The sequence below is a fragment of the Lissotriton vulgaris genome, chromosome 2_1 (genome assembly GCF_964263255.1).
Source record: "Lissotriton vulgaris chromosome 2_1, aLisVul1.2, whole genome shotgun sequence".
Taxonomy (NCBI): domain Eukaryota; kingdom Metazoa; phylum Chordata; class Amphibia; order Caudata; family Salamandridae; genus Lissotriton; species Lissotriton vulgaris.
In genome coordinates, this window is record NC_141687.1 from 647,654,308 (window position 1) to 647,679,685 (window position 25,378).

The 25,378-nt window shown below is 49.5% G+C and overlaps 1 protein-coding gene across 1 annotated transcript in view; it reads right to left on the reverse strand.

The window, feature by feature from the left end:
- The window catches only part of VPS13C (vacuolar protein sorting 13 homolog C), a 2,437,235-nt gene that overhangs the window by 1,565,982 nt on the left and 845,875 nt on the right, over positions 1-25,378 (reverse strand). Inside the window, exon 36 of the mRNA XM_086955811.1 lies at positions 4,536-4,683. Within this exon, the coding sequence (XP_086811937.1) occupies positions 4,536-4,683 (148 nt within the window). The remainder of the gene's footprint in view (positions 1-4,535; positions 4,684-25,378) is intronic.

Consider the following 25,378-nt stretch of genomic DNA (forward strand, 5'->3'; position numbering starts at 1 on the left):
GTCCTTCAAATAGCCCTAATGCTTCATGTGTGACCGTTGAAGGTCTCCTGTGTAATAATTCTATATTGAATGCCCTAATTTTTCAGGCGATTGTATCAAATTTGTTTTGATTCATATGTTATCATTTACGATTGTGTTCATTGTAATTACGTTTATTCCTTTTCGACTTTACCCTGCCCTGAGCACACCCCCTCCCTCACTCCCCTCCCCTTTCCTCCCCCGACTTTTGGGGCTTTCTGAAATGAATTACGAATGTATTGTTAAGTGTTTGACACTGGGTATTGAAAAATAAATAACAATACCTTTCTTCAGTAGCTTTGATTATTGTCTATAGAGCTGAAAAAGTAAAAATAAGTTCTGTTTTTGGTGTATGGTGCACATAACACTTCTTCCTTGCGGGGACCCCCCTCTGTACACATACCAGGTCCCCGCGACTGCATGGGTTCAACCCCCCTTTTGTGTAACGTTACTCCATCGTAGGCGGGGGAGAGGCGAACCCCGGGTCAGAAGAGACATCAGGGTCGCCAGCGTCTTCCAGGCCATCCACCCAATCCTGCTCGGAGTCACACTGCCAGGCAAGGGGGTCCTCGCGGGAGCAGGGCTGGAGCCGGAAAAGGAACAAACGGGGTCGGAAATGGCACTGAGAATGGCACCGGCTGGGGCACTAATTCGAAATTGCAAGGCTGTTCTTAAGTACTTTGAGCATGAGAAAGTTGAGGAGAATGTTCCAGTTGCAAAATAATTTTACAAAAAGCTATCAGACTCAAACTACCATATTTCCCTTGCAGTACTTAATGACCTTGTGGGTGAATTTGCATTTTTGTGCAAACTGTGCCAAAAAAGTTCTTTGACTACTGTTAAAGCTGTACAGTATGCAAGAGCAAAAATTGGGAAAATAAAGGAACAGTATTTGGGGTACACTGTCTTTTGGAGCAGCGCTGTAAGAGATCTGATGGTGTTGTACAAGGCAAGAGTTTGACAGTGGGCCTATTTTGTCTTTTGTTTCCCTTCTTTGTGAGCACATGCAAAAAAGGTTCCCTGAATATGAACTGAAAGAATGGGTACGTTTTGAATTCCAGGCAATAGCAACACAATCACATTTTGATTTTGGGACTGAAAATGTACAAAGACTTGTTGAAAAGTATAAAATGTCTTGGTCCTGTGTGATTGTGAAGCACCGGAAGATGTTGTTCGACAATACAGCGGATATAAATATGTGGTGGGAGAACATGTAAAGGGTGGGTTATTAACCACCTTTCATTCATTTTTTATTTCTGTCCATTCTGGTCTCATTCCACAGGCCTTTTATCTAACTTTCTATTCTTCTTTCTACACATTTAATGTTATGTTGTGTTGGTCATGGCATGTTTTCACACTGTCTTTGCATCTTTTCTTGTTGTATTCCTTCAACTCATTAATTCTTACTATCTCTTTGTTACTTCAATCACCCATCACTTCATCTCATATTTTTTCTTTGTGCTTTCATTATATTTTTCTGCTTTCCTTCTGATTTCCTTTTTTTTTCTTTATTCCCTTGCTCTTTCATTTTCCTCTTTCCACTCTCTATTATTTTCTTTTTCTGCACTGGTTTCAATATTTCCTATGCTCATTTGTCTCCTCTTTTCTTTATGCTTCCTTTTTCTTTTCTTCATGTCTCACCCCATTGACCTCTAACGTTTTCTTTCTAATTTGAAAAATGAACCATTCTCTCGGTCATCGTTTAGGCTGCTTTTAGGTTTACTTTTGCCTCCACATCACAGCTGTGTTATCACAGTTTAGTCTTCTGTAATTAATTAGTTCTAACTTTTGATTTGCAATGACCTGCAAGTCAAAGTTAAATGTTAATAGGAGCCATAAAACAATATAATCTGCTCCAGTAGCACCCCGCTTAAGACGGCACAGTGAGTGGTTCACTACGCCCTTGCTCACAGAGGCAATAAATGACACACACACTCAATGAATGAAGTTGGGACCATTTGGAACCATTAAGAAAAATAGTACACTTTTATATAAATATTTAGATCAAGAACTCTAGGTACAAGGTAAATACTTATTGTAATACGATAAATCACAGTAAAATACAATAATCACAGTTGTGAGCAATTACGCACTATATAGTTCGTATAGGAGGAAAAAGGCAAGTTGAAAATGAATGCAAAGCAACTACTTTTGTTGGTCACCTTTGAAAATCAGAAGGTTTCTCCGGATTCCTCGGGATGAAGAAGTAAGGGGGATTTATAGCTGGCGCTACAAAGACAGGGGCCCACCTGCAAATGGAAAGGGGGACTTGCAGGCAAATCTGAGGGCTCTCAATTGAGAGTAGAGTTTGCGAGGGCTCTGGGGCAGTGGAAGCACAGCTGGATTGAAGATGCCCTGGCCGGGCAGGATCAGTGCAGTGAAGATATGCAACTGGGCAAAAGGGTGCAAAGTACAACCTCACAGTCAGGAGCTGGCAACTTGGAGCGATAATTCTGGAGCTGCTGGGCCACTACTGAAATGGGTTGCTGGAGTCCTGAAGCCCCTCGTTGGGTGCTGGCTCGCTGTAAAGTTGGAGTCTGCCTCGAATTGGTTTCATAGGTTTTTGCAGCAAGGGGTCCGGTACCCCGGGTATTGATGCCTTGCAGCTCTGGTGGGTCCTGGGGCATCAATACTTGATATAGAGGCCAAGCTGACCCTCCAGAGTATGTGTACCTTCGGATGGCACTTGGAGATGTCAGTATGGCTGGGGAGCAGGACGACGATAGACCAGACTTTGCTGTTTTGTAGACCTGTGGCTGCAGCGGTATGGTATCTCTATCTTGAGGGAGATCTTTGGCAATTTACGAAGTGCTATGACCTCGAAATGAGCTGGAGGATGGTGAAGGTCGAATTTTATGGTGGCAGGCAGGAGTTTGCACCCAAAGTCCACTACGAGGTCTGCAGGTCTCGGTCCAACAGAGTCTCTTCGTTCGTCATCTTCTTGTGCCCGTGGAATCTAAATTCAGGGTCTAGGGGTGCCACCCAAATACTAAATTTAGGGGTGTTCACCAGGGAGCGACATGTAGTAGTCAATGGGCCCCATTCCTGGGGTATCTACACCCTCTATTATGCCCACCTCCTGTGGGAGGCAGGCATAGCTCTAGCCTGGATTGGCATTGAAAAACATGCACCACCATGCCTCCGGCACCTGAGGGGTGTAGTTGGCAGGGGGGGGGGGGGCATGCCTCTTTTTCCGAGTTTTACTGCCTGTCTGCCTGCCGAAAGGGGGTGAGGACAGGAGTGGGTTTGCATACTCCTATCAAGAGGGCAGAGGTCGTGTTTCAAAAGTGGCAAGGCCTTTTCAGCTCCCCGCCATAGATGGCTCTTCCTGACCAGGGGGAAGGTGTGAACAACTCCACCCAGGACAGGCTCTGTTCTTGCCCTCTGAGCATGCTGGCGCTCACCCCATGAGGTCAGATCTCTGTCTGGTGGTGACAGGCTGGCTTAGACCAGTCGGTGACTTAGGGTTGGTAGGTTGCAGGGGACCCCTATAAGGGGTCCTCTGTGTGCAATTAGTAATAAATCTGACACTGGAATCAGCGCAGGCTTATAAAGACAAGATGTTTAATACCAAACATCCCATAATACAATGAAGCCATCATGGATCTGGGGAACTCGTAATGACGAGTGTCCATCCCATGTACACTCTATGGCTTCCCTTTTAAGTTACAATATCCAGGAATTATGGATATTGCAGGGGCATATCCCCTCAAGCAGATATATCCTCACTGGAATTATAGTGCACCCTGTCTTAGGGTTAGAAGGTTTGCCAGAGGGGTGTCTTACCTATATCCCATGCAGTGCCTCTTGGCATGGCACACAGGAATGTGTGCCATTTCGACTTTTCAGTTTTATCTGCACCAAGGCACGCAGTCTGCAATGGCAGTGTGCATGGCCTTGGTGCGGTGACACTAGGGTGCACAATTCATGCTGCTACCCTTGAGGTCCTTCTTCAGTGCCAATGCCCTAGGTACCAAGGGTAACATTTACTAGGGAGTTACAAGGGGTACTTAAGTTGTACCAATTGGGAAATAAAAGGTACAGTTTAGGGAAAGAGCTTCTGGAACCTGATTGGTAGGGACCCTGTGCACTTCCAGTCGAAATTACATCATTTTCCAGGCAAAACGTGAGGGCTAACATGTCCAAAAGAGGAACTTTTCTACAGCTACAACACAATTTCCTCCATCTAATGGGGGAGCTGGCGCTCTCTACTGCCTATATATATTTGTCTACAAGAGTGAATTGTGGAATCCCCTATAGCATTAATCTTTCTTTCATCAAGACAGTCAGCATTCTCTCTTATAATTATATGATGGGCGACTGTTATTGCTTTCTTGATTTGAGAACTTTAAGGAATATTTTTGGACCAGATACTTGCTGTGGTGCTAGACAGGGAATTATTAACTCAGTGCTAATGACTTTGCTTGGCTAGCCCGGCTATAGCATTCAATACAAGCTCTTGAAATTATTGCAGCCTGCAGTGCAACACAACATGCCAAAACAACGATTATACTTACATTCATTGTATCAAGATGTCCTTTGATTTCCATCATAGGAAGTTTGTGATACCAAGAGGCAGCAAGATTTCGATTTACGGACAGATGTAAATTAATGGGCTGAAGAATGTGGATATCAGACTGTGAACAACTCTCTTGCAGAACTTTCCTAATTTGCAAAACAATATATACATAACAAAACTATTAGAGACATAAAAGTAAGAATTGGTAAATAGAAGTAATTCAGTTTGTTGTATCACCAAAGAATACTTCCACACACAATCTTTTAGATCTTTCACTGACTTTAAAAGGAGGACTTTGATACAAAATGTGAAACGGGGGTTTCATTACTACTTCATCAACTTTAGCGCTATGCACACATCCTTTGCAGAAACAAGCCAACATTTGTAATTCCGTAGCAAAAGACATACCTAACTAGTTCAAGTACTGAAGAATCTCATACATTTGGAATTCAGAATAATGAAAGCATGAATCGTGCATTCCTGCAGCCCTTTACAAATGTGCTTCACCCCTAAATACATGTAATATCAGTGGCTATCCAAACTGCAAATTCCCAGAGAGCTAATTCAGTAAAATGCCTGGATAGCTGCAGCATCTAAATATTGCACCAATTGATATTTGACATTGACAGTCAAAATATACATATATTAACAATCTTCATTACAATTCTACATACATTTAAAATGTTTTGGAACTTGTTGATGTAATGTGTTTGACATAATTTGAGCTTTTCTTTGTATGTGTCCAGACGTATCAGAATAAGGTCCTTAAAACTGCCCTTCGAGCGGTTATTGAAGCAAATTGTTAGAATCAATGTAGTAACATGTTACAACAGTTCAGAGGGAAGTCCAATTATTTGCTTCTTACATTTTGACAGAAGCAATTTGCCCACTTTCTACTCACTTGGTATCCGATAACACTGGGACAGAGATGAGATCAGGCGAGCTGTTAACAAACTCCATCGGGTTTTTTTTTACAATATTTCACAGCCATTATGTGCCTTGATCAGTACGTTCCCTTCAATTCCTATGCCACTCGAGATATCGTGACGATCCCGTTTTTAAACCCAGAGCCTAAGTCAACCCAAGTATCCTCCGTGTACCAGTATAATTACTCGGTACGAGGGTAGCTTACATGGTTTACACTAGCAAGGTCCCTACTATTTCTTTAATTAATTTTCCAGATCCCGTTTTTCAACTAATGGGTGGGCACCCTGAGCCTAAGTCAACCCAAGTACTGTCCGTGTACCAGTAAGATCACTCGGTACTAGGGAAGCTTACATGGGTGACACTAGTAAGGTCCCTACCATTTCTTTTCTTCTATTAATTTTTCAGATTGTGTGACTGATCCACACCCTGCCTCCTTCATTAACCTACATCGTGACCAGGCACGAGCTTACAATCCCCCCTCGGAGGAAAACATCAAGTAAGTGTTTTTGCCACATTAGACACCCAGTCTCACAGAGTGTTTTACATCGTCATTATCCTTCCTAATGGGGTATTTCTACCCACAGAATCACCACAACGACGCTAGTCCTCAACTCGTCTGGGACCCCACACACACCTACAGTTCTCTTTTGCAGAAGAACACAAGTAAGTGTTGTTGGCCCCATTAAACTTGCATCCATCATTGGTTCCCCCTCAATATCCTTCCTATTGGGACAATTTTCCCCACAGAATCAACATACCGGCGCGAGTCTCCAACCAAGGTGGGACATCACAAACGCCATAATGTATGTAGGTACACTTGTTTGCGGGCTATTTATAAATGCCCTTTCTAATCAAGCAACTGAGTGACATCCGTATTTATTTCCTTAGGTGCTCATAACCCCTTTAGCCCTGATGAAGACCCTATACTGAGGAATAACCTGCCCTTACCACAGGGGTCGAAACGTCGACAGTATCTTCTTCAACATACACGCCAAAATACAATTAGCCATATATGGCTCCCGTGTAATGTTTATTTAAGGAACCTTGTGATCTATTTAAGACTGGAAATGTTCTTAGATTGATGTAGAATTGTTCACAGGACACAATTCCTTTTCTTTGTCCCTTTACCTATTCCAACCACACCCTACCCTACCTATTCAAATCCCTCTCTTTGACACCCACGGAGCACTATATTAAGTGATTACTATATGAACTAAGGTGGTAATTACTCTGTATTTGATGAAATGATAACATATGTGAATGTAATTGATATCATTGCATACAGCTGAATTAAATTCAGTCTCACAAATCTCCTCACTTTTGTGTACCACTTTAAGCATTCATTGATGAAATTGTGCTATGAAATGTTATGTAGCCGACCACTTTTTTGTAATTACACTTTGACCCAGGTCGGTGAGTATCAAGGGTTTACCCCGTTATTACCTACCACGGGCTAGGGAAAGAAGGAACAGTAGAACTTCAGAAAGGGGTGCAGAGAGAGGGTCCACAGCCTTTGCTGTGCACCATGCCACAAATCTGTTCCACCTGCAGGCGTATACCGACTTTGTGGAGGGACGCCTGGCTGCCAGAATGATATCACAGACTTCAGGAGGCAAGTTAAATGGCCTCAACTGCCCCCACTAAATCTCACAACTTGTAGGTGGACACTGGACAGGTTCGGGTGCAGGACCGTCCCCTGCCGCTGCGACAGAAGGTCCTCCCGAAGAGGCAGACAAATCGGGGGCTCGACTGACATGCTGAGTAGCTCGGGATACCAGTATCTTCGTGCCCAGTCCTGAGCCACAAGGATAACCTGGGCCCGGTCGCGCCTGATCTTCTTCAGCACTCTGGGCAGAAGTGGTATAGGCGGAAAGGCGTACAAAAGACCGCAACTCCACTCGCGACAAAAAGCGTCTCCGAGCGAGTGCCGCCTTGGAAATTCCAAAGCGCAGAACTGATGACATTGCGCGTTCTCTTCTGTGGCGAATAGATCTAACCAAGGCTCTCCCCATTGCTGAAAGAGGCCTTGCGCCACGTCCGAGTTCAGACGCCATTCGTGATCCATCATGCACCGACGGCTGAGTTTGTCCGCCCTGGCATTCAGAGAACCTGCCAGGTGTTGAACCACCAGGGTCACGCCCTGATGTTCCAGCCACTGCCAGAGGCGCAGAGCCTCCTGGCATAGGGTCCACGACCCCACCCCGCCATGTTTGTTGCTGTACCACATGGCGGTGGTGTTGTCCGTGAACACCTGCACTACACTCCCCTGGACAGAGGGGAGGAATGCCTTCAGTGCTAGACGAATCGCCCACAGCTCCAAAAGGTTGATATGGAGCCGGGACTCCGCCGGAGACCAGAGGCCTCTGATCTCCGCCTCTCCCATGTGGCCTCCCCAGCCCTGGAGGGACGCGTCCGTCACAACCACGTGCTCCGGGTGGGGTAGGGATCTGCCACTGACCCAGTCGCGGTCCGTGAGCCACCACTGCAGTTGTCTCGCAGTGCCCTCCGAGATCAAGACATGATCGGACAGGTTGCCCCGATGCTGGGCCCACTGAAACTTCAGGTCCCACTGCAGAGCCCGCATCCGCCACCTGGCGTGATGCACCAGAAGGATGCAGGAGGCCATCAGCCCCAGAAGCCGCAGCATCAACCTGACTGAGATTCGGGATAACGGCTGAAAGATGGGAATCAGAGACTGTATATCCCGAACCCACCGTTCGGGAGGGTAAACCCGAAACTGCGCCGAGTCGAGAACCGCTCCGATGAAGAAGAGCTTCTGAGAGGGAAACAGGTGCGACTTAGGCACATTGATGGAGAACCCCAGCAAATGCAGGAGGTCGGCCGTAGTCTGGAGGTGGCTGACTACTGTCTTCAACAACCAGTCATCTAGGTAGGGGAAGACGGACACCCCTAACCTGCGCAGATGAGCTGCAACCACCGCCATCACCTTCGTGAACACCAGTGGGGCGCTGGTAAGGCAGAAGGGGAGCACGGTAAACAGAAAGTGCACTTGGCCTACCGTGAACCGCAGGTAACGCCGGTGGGCCGGCAGGACAGGGATGTGGAAATAAGCGTCCTGCAAGTCCAACGCTACCAGCCAGCCTTCCGGGTCCAGGGCAGCTAGGACCTGAGCCAAAGTCAGCATCTTGAACTTCTCCTTCCGGAGGAAGCCGTTGACGTTCCGCAGGTCCAAGATAGGGCGTAGGCCCCCTTTGCCCTTCTTGGGTACCAGAAAGTAGTGGGAGTAACATCCACACCCTACTTCTGGCCCAGGAACGCGCTCGATTGCCCCCTTGGCCAAGAGGGCCGTGACTTCCTCTTGCAGAAGTTGCAAGTGATCCCCGACACGCGGTGGCATTGTGGTTGCATGGATGGAGGGGTCGCCTCGAAGGGGAGGGAGTAGCCCCTTCGGACGATCTGCAGCACCCACCTATCTGACGTGATAGTGCGCCAGTGGGAGAGGTGATGGCGAACCCTGCCTCCCACAGGCGTCACATGGGCCTGAAAACTCGGAAGGTTTTGAGGCGGGTGCTGTGGAGGGAGGTGTGGACTGGCCTCGCCGTTGTTCCCGACCGCCGCACCAGCGGTTTCCACGGCCGCCACCGCGCTGTTGAACATTTTGCGGCGCGTGGCTGGCAGCATGTGTGAGGGCGCCCCTTCCGTGGCCACGAAAGGAGCGAAAGGCACTCGTTTGCTGGCGTGGGGCCGAGAGGCCCAAGGACTTGGCCCTAGCCCTGGAGTCCTTAAAACGTTCCAGCGCATGGTCTTCCTTGTCGCCGAAGAGGCGACAGCCATCGAACAACATGTCCAGAAGTGTGGCCTGGACATCAGCCGAGAAGTTGGCGGACCTCAACCAGGCGTGGCGTCGAACCGCCACCGTCGTTGCCATTTCCCTGCCCAGTGAGTCCGTTGTACCCAGCCCACACCGGATGGAATAACACACTGCATCTCGGCCCTCCGCAAGGGTTTGGGCGAGTTTAGCCCGGACCTCCTCCGGAAATTGTGGCAGCATGTCCGCAACCACGTCCCACAGAGTGTTGGTGTAGCGGCCCAAGAGACAGGCAGTATTGACAGACCGCAGCCCTAGGCTTACAGACGAGAACACCTCCTTCCTGAACTGTTCGTATCTCTTGGATTCCCGGTCGGGCGGGGCCGACGGGAATGCAGTTCGGGAATTGGAGGCCTGGATGACCAGGCTCTCTGGGGTGGGAAGGGTGGACAAAAAGCATGGATCGCCCGGGGTCGGGCGGTAGCGTCTGGCCACGTTCCTATCCACAGGCGGGCCTGTGGCGGGCTTGGACCAAGTGCCCACAAGAACGTCACATAAGGCCTCATTGAACGGCAGCAGAGGCTCGCTGGAGCTTGACTGCGGTTTGAGGACCTCAGTGAGGAGGTTAGTCCTCACGGCCGCGACGGGGAGCTCAAGGTGTAAGGCCTTGGCTGCCTTCATCAACACTACACTATATGTAGACCCCTCCTCCGAAGCCACAGTCGGAGGGGAGGCAAATCCAGTGTCTGGCGATGTGTCAAGACCACTGGCCTCCCCAAGCTCATATGTCCAGTCCTGTTAAACAGGATTAGTAGACGGGCCTCCTCATGGAAATAAAAATCTCCAAAGGCCATCGGAAGCGGCGCCGTTCCAGCGCCAGAGTCGGACCGTAGGGAACATTGGGGACTGCGTCCACAGTGGGTGCCGGGGGCGACACCCGTGGGGCCGGCGCCGGCGAGGTTGTGAGGTCGACCGGCGACGACCCGGATCCGGAAGCGGAAGAGGAGATTTTGGGCTTACGCTTGCGAGACTAGGCTGCCTCACATTTGGGAGGGAAACCGGACGTGGGTATTCCCCCACATTTAAGCTACTGAAGTTGGTCCCTACCCCGCTGTAGAGTGCTTTTGGTTTGGCAGGAGCTCATCCCGCAGGCGGGAGCCAACCCACGTTTTAAATGCGAGGAGTAGCGGGAGCCCACACCGCATGCTGGTGCTTGAAATGGTGTTGCGGGTGATCACCACCACGCATTTGTGTGGTTTCTGGTGGGAGCCTACTCCACTGTTATGCTCAACAAAGCTGGAGCCCCACGAGCCTGACACTGCCGTCGTCTGAGAGAGGAGATGCCGGATTGGTAGAGGGGAGGCACGCGGAAGAACCAGAAGCCAGGCAAGCCGGCGCCTGACTGTGGGCAGGGCCTCCCCCATGAAGAGAGGCTACAGGAAGCCAGGCGGAGGTGCAGCCTGGTTGTGGGTAAGACTCCATGTCCTCAAGGAGCCCCGTGAGCCCGCCGAAGAGCGAGACCAATCCGCCCGGATAGGCAGGCAAAGGAGCATATGCCGAGCAGAGAAGACCGGGCGACAGGAAGAGAGGCCCCTGAGCGGAGCCTGCCAGGAGTCCTTAAATTGTATAAATATAGACTCCGACCTGATGCACATTACCAGAGATGGGCACAGATAATGCGGACTTCCTTCACTTGGCATGACACTGCCCTCATATTAGAGCATACTGGGAAGATGTCATTAGTTTTGAGTGACATGTTGGAAACAAAACTAAAATGCACACCTCAGATTTGTTTATTAGTTATGGTCACCAATTTGCGATCTCTAATGTGTACATAATATATACTACTATTGTTATTGGCAAAACAAGATTTCTCAATACATTGGGGCAGCAAACGATCTCCAACTAGTGAAAAATGGCATATTGTTGTGATTCTCTGAAGACATATGAGGAGGAACGCCCTGTAAAATCCTGGCCAAGAAACTGTTGGATAACTCTAACGGACTATCTCTAAACCCATCATACTGTGGCGACGGCATGTGCTGTGAGAATTTTTGTAATCCAATTGAATGTACTAAATAATCTTGTACTGTGTTGCATTGTTTTATGCCGTTCATGATATGATTTGTAACTTTCTTCCCCTTTTTTTTCATTTTTCAAAATGTGTGCTCTGATAAGCCTGTGTTTTACTCTTTTTTCTTTTATTGTAGGTTCGATTGATTATATTAAAAACCTTAATTTTTAAAAAAAAGTCACTATACGAGTAATTGCCTGAGGTCTGTTAATCTGTTGATTTCCAACCCCAATTCAACCCACTGCTCCTTATTTATACTTTGTTTCTTTGTCGGAATAATTGTTTTAACAAGTACAAATTGCTCATCTGAAAAACTTAAACGGTTCTCATTGCAGTTCTGTGCTACATTGTTGGATTTTTTTGTGATATGGGGCCAATGTCTCTAAAAAAAGTGCAAGCCCTTGGTCCCTCTCGACTCCTAGGCCTAGGGCTCCCTTCTTTCCTTGTAAACTGGTAGAGTCATTACCATTTCGAACCACCTCTGCAAAATAGTCAGGAAGATGAGGAGTCTGACTGGGCACTACCATGGCAGCCATGTCTCACAGAGCATGAGTGTATCGTCCCTGGAGACATGCAGCACTGGGTGTGCACAGCACCAAACTACCCACAGGGAAGTTTTTTGCCTATCCCTTCAAATTATTTTGATTCCCTATCTGGTGGATGGGTAAAGAAGGATCCTGGGTTCAACTGGTTTATAAAGGCGGCCACCAAATCCAAAGATTTTCTGTAAGGGTGGACCAAAAGAAATGCCTGGTCCCTGAGTGCTGGCTTGTAGTGGTTCACCACTACTCCACTGACAACAGAAGCTGTGGTTGCCTTTGTCCATGCATCTTTGACAGACAGTAGCAGAACCTTGATGAATTGGAGTTGCATCTCTGATGAAGTTGTGGCTGAATGGAACACTAGGTTTAGAATATTTGCCTAACTTCAAATGAAGAAAGGGGTAACTCCAACAACTTAGCAACCTTCCATATGAAATGATGCCATCTCTTCTTGGGCAGGGCCCAGGAATGATTCTGCATATATGCCCATAGATACATCAAGCCCAACTGAATTCTGTAGGGCCTGCAGATCCCGAGACTTAGAGGAAAGAAGAGTTGTCAATGAGCTTCTGACATCCGTATGTCATGGGAGGCCGAGCTCAGAGCCCATGCTGGCATTCACCATGGCACTTTGTACTGCTCTTCTTCAAGAAGAAGCTGGGCCTCCCTTCTGGAACACTGGTGTTTATTAAGGGACATTGAGATTTCTTGACAGAGTGGGGTGGCTGGCATCAGCCCCTGTGCAGGAGCAAGTGAACGAGCCAATGGGTATGGAACAGGAATGAAGTCATGTGACCCTAATAAAGGGTCTAAGGACATTAGAAGGCACTTGCCACCAAGGGGAACCTTCCGGAGAGGCTTCAAGTGGAGCCCCATATAGTTCTATTTGGATGACAGCACTCAAGAGTAGGCTGCTGCGCCTGGATTAACATGGTGAAGCTGGATCCCAAAACCAGAAACTCTGAATAGACAAGAAACTTCATGCAGTGGTGAGGGGTCGAGCACCGGCACTGACTCAGTCTTTGTTGGTTTGATCTCTACCAAGTCTGGTTCAGAGAAGGAACACTCTAGAGGGGATATCTTAAGTGGAGACCCACCTTTTGATCAGAAATATCTCCTGGAATAGTTAGAATTGTATTTGTGCTTCTCTCTTTTGTCCCTAGAGGACTTAGATGATGGAGAAGAGTTGGAGATGGACTGGGCTCTTGTTCTAGACCTGGATCGCTGCCTACTACAGTGGTTATCCCTCACCCAGATAAAAGTCTGACTTTTGTCTCCTTGATTGTTGTAAGGTTCATCTATTGATACAAGTCACAGGACAATGATGATGAATGGAGCCAAGACATCGCAGTCAGTCGTTGTGGGGCTCTGTAGTGGACATTTGTCCTTGACACTTACAAGAGAGTTTAAAACACAGTTTTTTCTGGTGGGGACATGCCCCTAACACCATGTTATGAAAAGTTTTAGAGAGCTAAAAAATCACTGCAGATACTGAGGAAAGATGTTCTGAACCAGAGTCAAATGGCACGGAAAAAACAGAAATGACATCAGGGTGTCAAGGTAGGCACCATGGGCCCGATTCACAGAACTAACTTAAGACAAAATCCTAAACTTACTACCATTTTGGTATTCACAGACGGAACTTACTCATTTCGGTATTCACATAAGTTAGGAGTCCTAACTTTAGGACTCCTAAATGCCTCCTGTGAATACCGAAAGTCTTAAAGTTAGGATTTTTCTCAGTTTAAGAGTAGTAAAGTTAGGACTCCTTACTTTAGGAATAAATTGCCAGAGTAGTAATCCCACAGGTTAGTTGCTTCTAATAGTACTACGAAACCTACCACGTGAATGGAAAGGGGCGACCACTCGGTCCCCCCGAACGTATGGTAGGGTGCCCTGACCCCCCCGGGAAACCATTTTGGGCGGGGGGCGTGTCCCGGCTGGTATGCCCGAAGCGGCGTAGCCGGGGCGCGCCTTTTCCCACCCAGGAGGGGATGTCCTAGACACCTACACCGTTGGCCACGCCCCGTAGGCGGATCGGAGGAGGGTACACGCCCTCCCGAAGAAGAATAAAAGAGCAACAATCTAAGGAAGCATCCTCTTGTTCCTGTGCTTGGAAGCTGCGCCTCCTCGTTGCATGTGAGCCCGAGATGGAACAAGGAGCCAATTTTGAGAACTTGTAATTTTTGTGTTTCTCATTTCAGTGATTCCGAAGCTTTGGATCCAGGACCTCGAATCGAATAGCTGTGAACGATGCCTGGCAAGAAGGTCGGAAAGAAGGTCGGGACCGAACAAATGCTTCGCATGCTGGTGAAGGACATGGCGAACATGAAGAAGCAGATGGCGGCAATGAATGGTACGGGTAGACCGAAGAAAGTCATTGGGCCAGCATTGCCGGGAGTAGTCCCTGCCGGGAGAGGTAAAAGGGCCAGGAATAGGGTGGCAGGGGGGGAGGCCCCGGTGCCCGAGTCACCTCCGGCGAGCCCGGTCAGTCCAGTTGAGGCCCCAGTTCCGATCCCGAACGCGGGACAGCCGATCCCTGTGGTAGTTACACCCGTGAACGAGGGGGAGATGCCTCCCGAACTGGCCGCCCAGTTGGCGGCGTGGTTAGGCAAGAGCAACGAGGGTGCTGTGGCACCGGGAGACACGGCCGAGGAGGCCAGGTTAGTAATGAAGCAGTTGCGGCAATCGAGAGATGCTGCGAAGGCACCTTGTCCTCTTGTTTCCCCGCAGAATCCCTCGGAACAACCGGCGTCGAGCGTTGGAACAGCGGCAACAACAAATCCAGCTACTGGTTCGGGTAAGCAGCCGTTGCCAATGGCGGGGGAGGGATCGTTACCCTCAAGGAGGGAAAAGGTGGTCCAACATATCCCGATGGATGTGAAAGAAAGGATTTGGGCGGATAAATATGTGAACATGTTTTCGCTGTTGACCGATCACTACGAGATAGAGCACGTTAGAAATCAGAAGGAGTTGTTGCATCCGAGTGTATGGCGTGCCAAAATGGCGGGTTTCAGAGTAGATGAAACGATCGCTAATTGGGCCAGAGCGTTTGGAATGTTCACTGCAATCATGGGGGAACGTAGGCCTGAAGTATTGTCGGGATTAGCTTGTTACCAGACACGTATAATGGAATTTTATGAAACGTATGAAGGCAATCAATGGATGGGTTATGATAACAAATTTCGTAAGGCCAAGGAGCACGACTCATCCCTGACGTGGGATTGTTTCGACTCCATTTCTTGGCAGAAGCAGGTTATGCCGAACACGACGAAGTCGTCTTCTTTCGGCGGGAATGGGGCGGAGCCTTCCCGCCATTATGTGGCGGCGCCCTTTCGGGCGGGCGCCAACAGCGATCAGCACACAAAGAATAGCGGGAACTCGAGTAGAAAAGGGGTCTGTTGGAGCTTTAACAGGGGTAAGTGCACTAGGCCACAAGGGACATGCAAGTTCAGGCATGAGTGTGCAGGGTGCGGACAGTCTTCACACCCCGGGAGTTCGTGCAGAGCCAAGAATGGTGATACAGGAGGTAGAGGGGGGGCCAAACAGGTCTAACATCGACCGAGGGGCACCGTTACCTACTCCCGTTGATATCATGGCAATGATCCCTTGGCTGAACGAATATCCTGATCATGTCTCTGCCGGGGTGTTGCGAGACGGTTTCTCATATGGTTTCCGCATCCCGGCGGGGGATTTTCGGGGGGAAGCACAGTGTAAGAACTAACTATCGGTTCAACAAAATACGGCGGTGGTACAGGCAAAGATTGCAAAGGAGGTGGCCCGAGGTCGGGTTACAGGTCCATATGAAAACCCGCCGGTTGTTAACTTTGTTTGTTCACCGTTGGGAGTTGTCCCCAAGAAGGACCCGGGTGAGTTCAGGTTAATCCATAATTTGTCCGCTCCTAGGCGTCTTTCGGTGAACGATGCGATTGACCCGGGAGTTTGTTCGGTGCGCTATGCATCCTTTGATGAGGCCGTCGCCATGTTGAATCGCCTGGGGCCCGGAGCGCTGATGGCTAAATCAGATATCGAGTCAGCGTTCCGGTTGCTCCCGGTACACCCACACGATCAGCGTCTCTTAGGTTTTGTGTTTCAAGGACGCTACTACATGGATAAATGTATGCCGATGGGTTGCTCCATCTCTTGTGCGTATTTTGAGAAGTTCAGTACTTTTTTGCAATGGGCGTTCACCAGAGCCACGGGCTTTACGCAGGTTATGCATTACCTTGATGATTTTCTGTTTCTGGGGGCAGCTGGGGACACGGAATGTGCACAGGCTTTGAGGGAATTCTGTAATCTCATGAAACGTTTTGGCGTGCCACTGGCACCAGGAAAGACGGTAGGGCCATCTACTTCACTCGAGTTTCTGGGAATTGAGCTCGATTCTGTAGAGGGGTGCTTCCGTTTGCCCAAAGAGAAGGTAATGAAATTTAAAGCCTCACTTGAAATGTGCCTCAGCGAGAAAAAGGTAACTCTCCATCAGTTGCAACAAGCTGTGGGTCAGCCAATTTTGCCCTTAGAGTGATACCGATGGCACGCCCCTTTTCCCGCTCTATCGCCCAAGCCATGGTTGGCCTCAAAGAAGGGCACCACCGCACACGACTGTCAGCAGAGGTTCGCCAGGATATGTGCATATGGCTGGCATTTCTGGCGGATTTCAACGGTCGTGTCGTGTGGAACAAACCGCCAGCTTCCTCCAAGGAGCTGGGGTTGTGGACTGACTCGGCAGGGAGTGTGGGCTTTGGCGCCATCTTTGGTAATCGATGGTCGGCACGAACATGGCCGGCGTGGTGGTACGATAGCGGGCTCACAGGTAACATTGGGTTTCTTGAGCTGTTCCCCATTCTGGTGACGTTGGAAACATGGCCAGAGGGGTTTCGTGATCGCACTGTGGTGTTCTGGTCTGATAATATGACCGTTGTTGAATGTATCAATAATCAGGCAGCACGCTGCAAATGGATTTTGAGATTGCTGAAAGAAATTGTCCTGCTATGTATGAGACTAAACGTCCACTTTAGGGCAAGACACGTGCCTGGGGTACTGAACCAGGCGGCTGATGCGCTCTCTCGTTCCCACATGCAGGCCTTCCGGGGTTTTCTGCCCTCAGCGGACTTGGTGGCGGCACCATTTCCCGAAGCTCTCTGGTCTCTCGGTGCCCCGGATTACAAAACCTCGTGGGAGAGAGTCTAGCACCCAGGACAAGGAAGGCATATGAAGGGACGTTCCGTTCCTATTGGGAATTTTTGGGTTCAGCTAGAGGGGAGCATTGGGGGCAGGAGGAATATGTCCTGAAATTTCTGGTATCACTACATCAGGCAGGCCGATCACTGTCAACGGCCAATAGGCACAGGGCCGCCATTGCCTTCATGGCGCAGGCTCATGGCATCCAGGACCCCACATCGTCCTTTCTCGTAAAGAAGGCTCTGCGTGGGTGGCAACGCCTTGAGGGTCGTAGGGTGGATGAGAGGCACCCGATAGGTCTTGAAAGGTTGTCCCTGTTAATGTCCGTACTCCCTGCGACCTGTTCATCTCAATCAGAGACAATGCTGTTCCGGGCCGCTTTTGCATTAGCATTCCATGGGGCTATGCGGGTAAGCGAACTGGTAGCGAGGAATAAGCAGGATACGGGGGGAGGTCTGTGTCGAGAACACATTCAAATTAAGGGTGAGACGATGGTAGTCTCAATAGCCAGGTCCGAGACCGATCAGGGAGCGATCGGGGACTGTGTGGTAGTCCAGCGGATTCCAGGGTCTCCCATGTGCCCGGTAAAATGCGTGGAGGAGTATTTAGCGCAGAGGGCGGCAGCATGGGGGGGGAAGCTTGCTGAGGCACACCGACGCCACCCCACTGACTAGGTTTCAGTTCCAGCGGGTGTTAACAATGGCAATCGCAGCAGCGGGCTTGAACCCGAGCGATTTTGGGACCCATTCCTTCCGGATAGGGGCTGCTACAGAGGCTACAGCCAGGGGTCTGAGTGTTGAAAAGGTGAAACAGTTGGGGCGTTGATCCTCGAATTGTTATAAAAGGTATGTGCGGTTGCACATGTTGTGAAGCTAATGTCATGCACTCACGCTTCTTGTTTTCTGTTTGGTTTACAGTTTCGCGAGCAGGCTTTGCGGGGCGGACTGTGCAGTTGACCCGACACCTGGGGACCAGCGGTCAGAGATCACCGGCTGAGGGGAGAGTGGTGTGGGTCGTTGGCCACTCATACGTGAGGCGAGCCGCGGACGTATTCAAAGCAGGTGACATGATTCACGTGGCTGGGGAATACGGGTGCAGGGTGACCTTCCACGGAAGGGGCGGACTCTGTATTGACCAGTTTCAAACTTTTATGGAGGGACTGCTAGGGCGGACGAGGTCACCGCCGTCTGTAATCATAGTACATCTTGGGGGCAATGATTTGGTAACCATTGGTTGATGAGTACTTCTCAAGTTAATTTTATCCACAGTGAGTTGGTTGGCAAGAAGGGTTCCGGGGTGCACGATTGCATGGTCACACATGATTCCTAGAAGGGTGTGGGGGGGGGGCCCTCTCTGTGCCAGCTTTGAATCAGTCGGTAAAGAAAGTTAATAACAAACTTAGTTGGTTGTTTCGTTCAGGCCAGTTGCATTGTATTCCACATGGATGTATTCGGGGGGACCATATGTATCTTGAAGATGGGGTACATTTATCCCGGGAGGGGAATGTCTTACTCATAGGAGACTTCATAGCTTGGTTAAAGAGTTTGTGTAGCCATGACCTTTAGTAGGAGTTTGTGGGGGGTCCGGATAGCCGGTCAACTATCCGGCCTGTGGCGGTAAGGTCATGATCGGTGAGCAGTAATTGGAAGATCCCTAGAGGTGGGGCGCCACCCATTATGGATGGGAGCGCCCGGGGGGAGGCGGCCATTGGCCCCTCACACGGGGAGGCGGTACCCCTCTAAGGATGGGGCCGCCGAAAGGGAAGGCGGTCATAGGCCCCTCCCTGGGGAGGAGGGGCTACGGGCCCCTCCTGGGAATTTCCCGGGGCCAGGACATCCGCGACGGCGGATGTGGTAAGCAGTGTGGGGTGGGAGGGGGGTCTACGCTACCTTCTAGACACCTCACACGAGTCCTCGGACGACCACTAAGATGGCGTCGAGTAAATATGGGGCCCCGTTAAGACAAGGGAAATTGGAAGTTGGCACAGAGGTACAGTCCTCTGTGCGCCCGCCCCTTACAAGTAAGGGGAGAGTTCTGGTATTAGGGATCTGACACCGGTTACGACCTTGCCGTTGGCCCGTAATGTTAGGATGTACAATTTAATTTTGAGTATATGCATTTGCAGGATGTTTAGAATCGGCTAGGAGAACCTTTGTATTAGAGCTGTGTTAAGGTTAGCCAATAAACATCGTAATGTGAAAATGAAATTGTACATGATATGAAACTGTTATTTTAATGTTTTATTTTTGTTTCATATTTTAATAAATACGGCCGGGAGGGTAACTCCCTCCCGCCTTCCAAAAGTCAAGAACTGTGTCCGTCTTCCCATCCTTGGGGATTGTGTTGGGAGGGGGTGACTGGTATCCCGGCCATATGGAAAGGGGCGACCACTCGGTCCCCCCGAACGTATGGTAGGGTGCCCTGACCCCCCCGGGAAACCATTTTGGGCGGGGGCGTGTCCCGGCTGGTATGCCCGAAGCGGCGTAGCCGGGGCGCGCCTTTTCCCGCCCAGGAGGGGTTGTCCTAGACACCTACACCGTTGGCCACGCCCCGTAGGCGGATCGGAGGAGGGTACACGCCCTCCCGAAGAAGAATAAAAGAGCAACAATCTAAGGAAGCATCCTCTTGTTCCTGTGCTTGGAAGCTGCACCTCCTCGTTGCACGTGAGCCCGAGACGGAACAAGGAGCCAATTTTGACCCACCCACCAGCCCCTTATGGCAACGATTAGTACTGCAATAAAGTCGATTAACGGTGATATTATCTCTTTTACAGGTTGTGTTAATAAAGTCTGGATTGTCTTTTTTGAGGATAATAAAATGGTTGCTATTTAGCATGTTCTTAGGCGAAGTATCACAACCTAATTGAATGATGTGTTACTTGCGTAAATAAAGGTTATTGTGTGATATCCAGTCTAACCGTTTATTCCGTCCTCATTAGGTTCAAAATGTCGTATTTATTTTGGTCGGGCGGTAAGGTCATGATCGGTGAGCAGTAATTGGAAGATCCCTAGAGGTGGGGCGCCACCCATTATGGATGGGAGCGCCCGGGGGGAGGCGGCCATTGGCCCCTCACACGGGGAGGCGGTACCCCTCTAAGGATGGGGCCGCCGAAAGGGAAGGCGGTCATAGGCCCCTCCCTGGGGAGGAGGGGCTACGGGCCCCTCCTGGGAATTTCCCGGGGCCAGGACATCCGCGACGGCGGATGTGGTAAGCAGTGTGGGGTGGGAGGGGGGTCTACGCTACCTTCTAGACACCTCACACGAGTCCTCGGACGACCACTAAGATGGCGTCGAGTAAATATGGGGCCCCCGTTAAGACAAGGGAAATTGGAAGTTGGCACAGAGGTACAGTCCTCTGTGCGCCCGCCCCTTACAAGTAAGGGGGGAGTTCTGGTATTAGGGATCTGACACCGGTTACGACCTTGCCGTTGGCCTGTAATGTTAGGATGTACAATTTAATGTTGAGTATATGCATTTGCAGGATGTTTAGAATCGGCTAGGAGAACCTTTGTATTAGAGCTGTGTTAAGGTTAGCCAATAAACATCGTAATGTGAAAATGAAATTGTACATGATATGAAACTGTTATTTTAATGTTTTAATTTTGTTTCATATTTTAATAAATACGGCCGGGAGGGTAACTCCCTCCCGCCTTCCAAAAGTCAAGAACTGTGTCCGTCTTCCCATCCTTGGGGATTGTGTTGGGGGGGGGTGACGGGTATCCCGGCCATATGGAACTTGTGAAGAGAAGTTCCAATAAATAGATCAATGGAGCAGGTAGGCGGAAGGGCATTAGAGCCTGGGCCAGTGTGTAATGTGTTACCTTAAAAAAAATCGCTTGCACGAGAAATGTATGCTCTAATTATTCATTTAGAACACTGGAGAAATTGAAATAACAGTTCTTTCAACAACACACTTGTGCACACAAATAAAGAATAAAAACAATCAAAAATATTAGCTGTTTACATACGTTATATGGAATACATTCTGTAGCTTCTATACCGCTTCTTCATTTAATATTAGATTTTCCTGTATATTCCTCTCCTATAATGTTTTTATAGGCACCACTTTGAACCTCGAAATGTAGAGCAATTGTCTCTGTGGCAGCTCCTAACCACAAACACTCGATTTTATTCCTAAAGTGCAAAACTGCATTCAAGGACCGGCTGGACAACAACGCACACAACTGCAAGGAACTCTTCAACATCGTGAAAGAGCTCTCCAACCCCAACGCCGGAAACAACGACATCAGCCCATCGCAAGACCTCTGCAACTCCCTCGCCTCCTACTTCCACAACAAGATCGCGGACATACACAACAGCTTCAGCATTCAACCGACGCACGCCACGACCGCAGCAACGCCGCCCACCACCACCCTCCGCGCCTGGACTCCGATCAGCACCGAAGACACCGTCCGCATGATGAACTCCATCCACTTCGGATCTCCGACCGACCCCTGCCCTCACCACCTCTTCAACAAGGCCGACGCTGTCATCGCACCCCACCTGCGGGACATCATCAACACCTCCTTCGACACCGCAACCTTCCCGGAGAGCTGGAAACACGCCGAACTCAGCGCTCTACTCAAGAAACCAACAGCGGACCCCACCGAACTCAAGAATTACCGCCCCATCTCGCTCCTCCCGTTTCCAGCCAAAGTCATCGAGAAGACCGTCAACAAACAGCTGGCCGCCTTCCTCGAGACGAATGGATCCCTCGTCCCCTCACAGTCTGGCTTCCGAGCCAACCACAGCACCGAGACCGCCCTCATCGCTGCCACCGATGACATCCGAGCCCTGATGGACAACGGAGAAACAGCGGCCCTCATCCTCCTAGACTTCTCCGCGGCATTCGACACTGTCTGCCACCGCACCCTAGTGCAGCGCCTCAGCAACGTCGGAATCCAGGAGAAGGCACTGGAGTGGATCATCTCCTTCCACGACGGAAGAACACAGAGAGTCCGCCTACCACCGTACAAGTCAGAGGCCACCAAAGTCATCTGCTGCGTCCCTCAAGGATCCTCGCTGAGCCCCACCCTCTTCAACGTCTACATGAGCCCCCTCGCGGCCATCGCACGCCAACACAACCTCAACATCATCTCCTATGCCGACGACACCCAGCTGATCCTCTCCCTGACCAACGACCCCGCCGCCGCCAGAGCCAACCTTCACGAAGGGATGAAAGATGTAGCCGAGCGGATGACGACCAGCTGCCTGAAACTGAACTCAGACAAGACGGAGGTCCTCATCCTGGGCTCCTCGCCCTCCGCCTGGGACAACTCCTGGTGGCCCCCCGCCCTGGGCACCGCACCCAAACCGACGGACCACGCACGCAACCTGGGCTTCATCCTGGACCCCTCCCTCTCCATGACCAGACAAGTCAACGCCATCTCCTCGTCGTGCTTCAACATCCTGCGCATGCTACGGAAGATCTTCCGGTGGATCCCCACCGAGACCAGGAAGACTGTCACCCAGGCCCTCGTCACCAGCCGACTGGACTACGGCAACGCCCTCTACGCCGGAACCACCGCCAAGCTCCAGAAGAGACTCCAGCGGATCCAGAACGCCTCAGCCAGACTCATCCTCGATATCCCACGAAACAGCCACATCTCCGGACATCTGAGAGACCTGCATTGGCTCCCCATCAACAAAAGAATCACCTTCCGTCTCCTCACCCACGCACACAAAGCCCTACACGATCAAGGCCCGAGCTACCTCAACAACCGCATCAACTTCTACGCTCCCAAGCGCCACCTCCGATCAGCCAGCCACGCCCTCGCCGCCGTCCCCCGCATCCGAAGAGCGACAACAGGAGGAAGGCCCTTCTCCTACCTGGCCGCCAAGACCTGGAACTCCCTCCCTCCCGACCTGCGCCTGACCCAAGACCACCTCTCCTTCAGGAAGAAGCTCAAGACCTGGCTGTTCGAGCAGTAACGGCACCCCCCCCCCCCCCAAGCACCTTGAGACCCTACGGGTAAGTAGTGCGCTCTATAATTGTCTTTGATTGATTGATTGATTGAACCCCAGTCGCCTCTGAGATAATATTGGCCAGTATTGAATCATCATCCATTCTGTTATCTGAAACCTGTTTCTGTGCCTGACTTTGGCTTGGGTATTGAAAACTGAGCCACTGACATTGAAGAGCAGCTACTTCAATGCTCCTCATCCAAAGCAATTCTTTCACACAGCGCCCGGACTCCCAGTACCCTCCCACACTCTGAAGGCAATGTCTCAAATCAATTTGCTATCACTAGTTGATAGCAAGGTTATGCAGATCTGTTTGAAGCCTGATTCGCTGTTAATCCAGATCTGTGGAGTGGAGCAAGCACGGTGGGGGTTGAAGAGGCAACTGTACTGTGCCCGCATGGTGTGTCTGGCTCTGTAACTGCTGCAGTCTTCTCATTGGATGTTGGGCTTGCAAAAGTTTGCACATGATGAGAAAAATTCGAGCATAAAACACGAAATGAAGGCACATCTTTTGGAATCTACATGACTACTAGAACATCTAAACACTCCAAGTCTGTTCCAGAGTACAAGCTGGCGGGCCGCCTCCAGATGGCGAACTTAATGGATCAGCAAGGTGCGCTACTTATGTACTGGAGTTTTGTTTTTGAATCCACATCACGCAATGTCAGTGCGACACCCTCAGGCACCATATGCAAGGCCACTAATTATGAGGTAGGGAAGCACCAAAGTATGCAATTGAGTTGACTAAATTATGCAGCAAAAGAATGCAATTATGCAGCATGATGCGGCACAATATTGACAATATTACTCCATTTTTTCGCAATTTTTACACATGGTAATACTGCCTAGGAAAATATTTCACCTCAATATCAGTTTAACAACCAAATACAAAACAAGCAACTGAAAAATTACTAGTTAATATTTGCGAAGGGACTTTCTATGCATGCAAACACGTTCCTACAGGTTTTGTATCTTCTGATCCATTTGAGTTAGAAACAACAAAATATATTTAAAAAAAATCTGCAGATGATGGATAATGTGGCAAAACCCATGATTCTGCGAAAAAAGCCAAAGCATTGAATGATTTCAGTGGTATTGACAATATGACAGCACCCGGAACCCAGTATCCACCAAAGCCAAAGGTGCATAAGTCTGCCTTCCAATTAACACGTGTGCCTCTGCACATTCCTTGTGTTTGAAAGATTACTGAATAAGTTCTGAGATATTTGAACGTCATATTCAAATGTGTAGGAATCGAAATTTGCCTAGCTTATGTAACGGTAAGTTTCAATTCTATTAAGGACACGGAGGCGAGGATTATGCTATATCTTCCTTCGCTTTATTAACATAAAACTCCACAGCAGCTTAGGAAAATATGTAAACAGTGAACAAAAATGCTTTAAGTCCCAAAGCATTTGAAGGAACGTTTTAACAGTCCAAAACCACAACTCCCAAGAGTCTCTTGTGTATTGCTAGTCCACAGTCCTTCTATTATGTCCATCACAACTAGAAAGCCAGCCCTCTCTTCCTCTTCCTCCTCTTTCTTCGCGCAGATCACGCCATCACCTCATTGATCCTGCTTAACACCCTCGTTGCCTGTCGAAAAAAAGGGACAGCGTAAGCGAGGTGGCATAGGAATGCAACAATAAGACAAAGGAGTACTCAACGACTGGCACAGTACAGAAACCGTATAAAGGAAAACGCTTTACTTACTGTCATACGGGTGGGTATAGAGACCACTGTGTATCCAGGGTGGGATAATCCTCGCCTCCGTGTCCTTAATAGAATTGAAACTTACCGTTACATAAGCTAGGCAAATTTCGATTCTATGTCAGGACCGGAGGCTTCAGATTATGCTAGTTCAAAGCTTACTTACCACCAACTGGGCCAAATCCACCACGGGTTTAAAATAGAACCTCTTAAAGGTGGAATCCGAGGACCAATCCGCAGCTCGCATTAGATCCTCCAAGCGGGCACCCACAGAAAACGCCTTAGAGGCCATGGCCCCTCTGGCAGAGTGTGCCCCAAAAAGATTTGTATTGATGCCTGCTTCTTGCATGACCCAACGCACCCACCTAGCAATAGTGGGGGAGGATACAGCTTTGTGTGGCTTTCGCAAGGCAATTAACAATTGACGCTCGCCCGGGGGGCGCAATTCCAAAGTTAAATCCTCATATGCTTTGAGGCACTGCACAACACACAACTTGGGAGTGTCTAGAAAAGCTGGGTAGGAAATGGACCGTGACGACGTTTTAGTGCGTCGACCCACAGTAAAAGTAACCCCATCCGGGGAAAAGATACGTGCCGATATATCCAGAGCACGCACGTCAGACACACGTCTACAAGAAACCAAACATAACAGCATGGCCAACTTTGCCGAGAGCT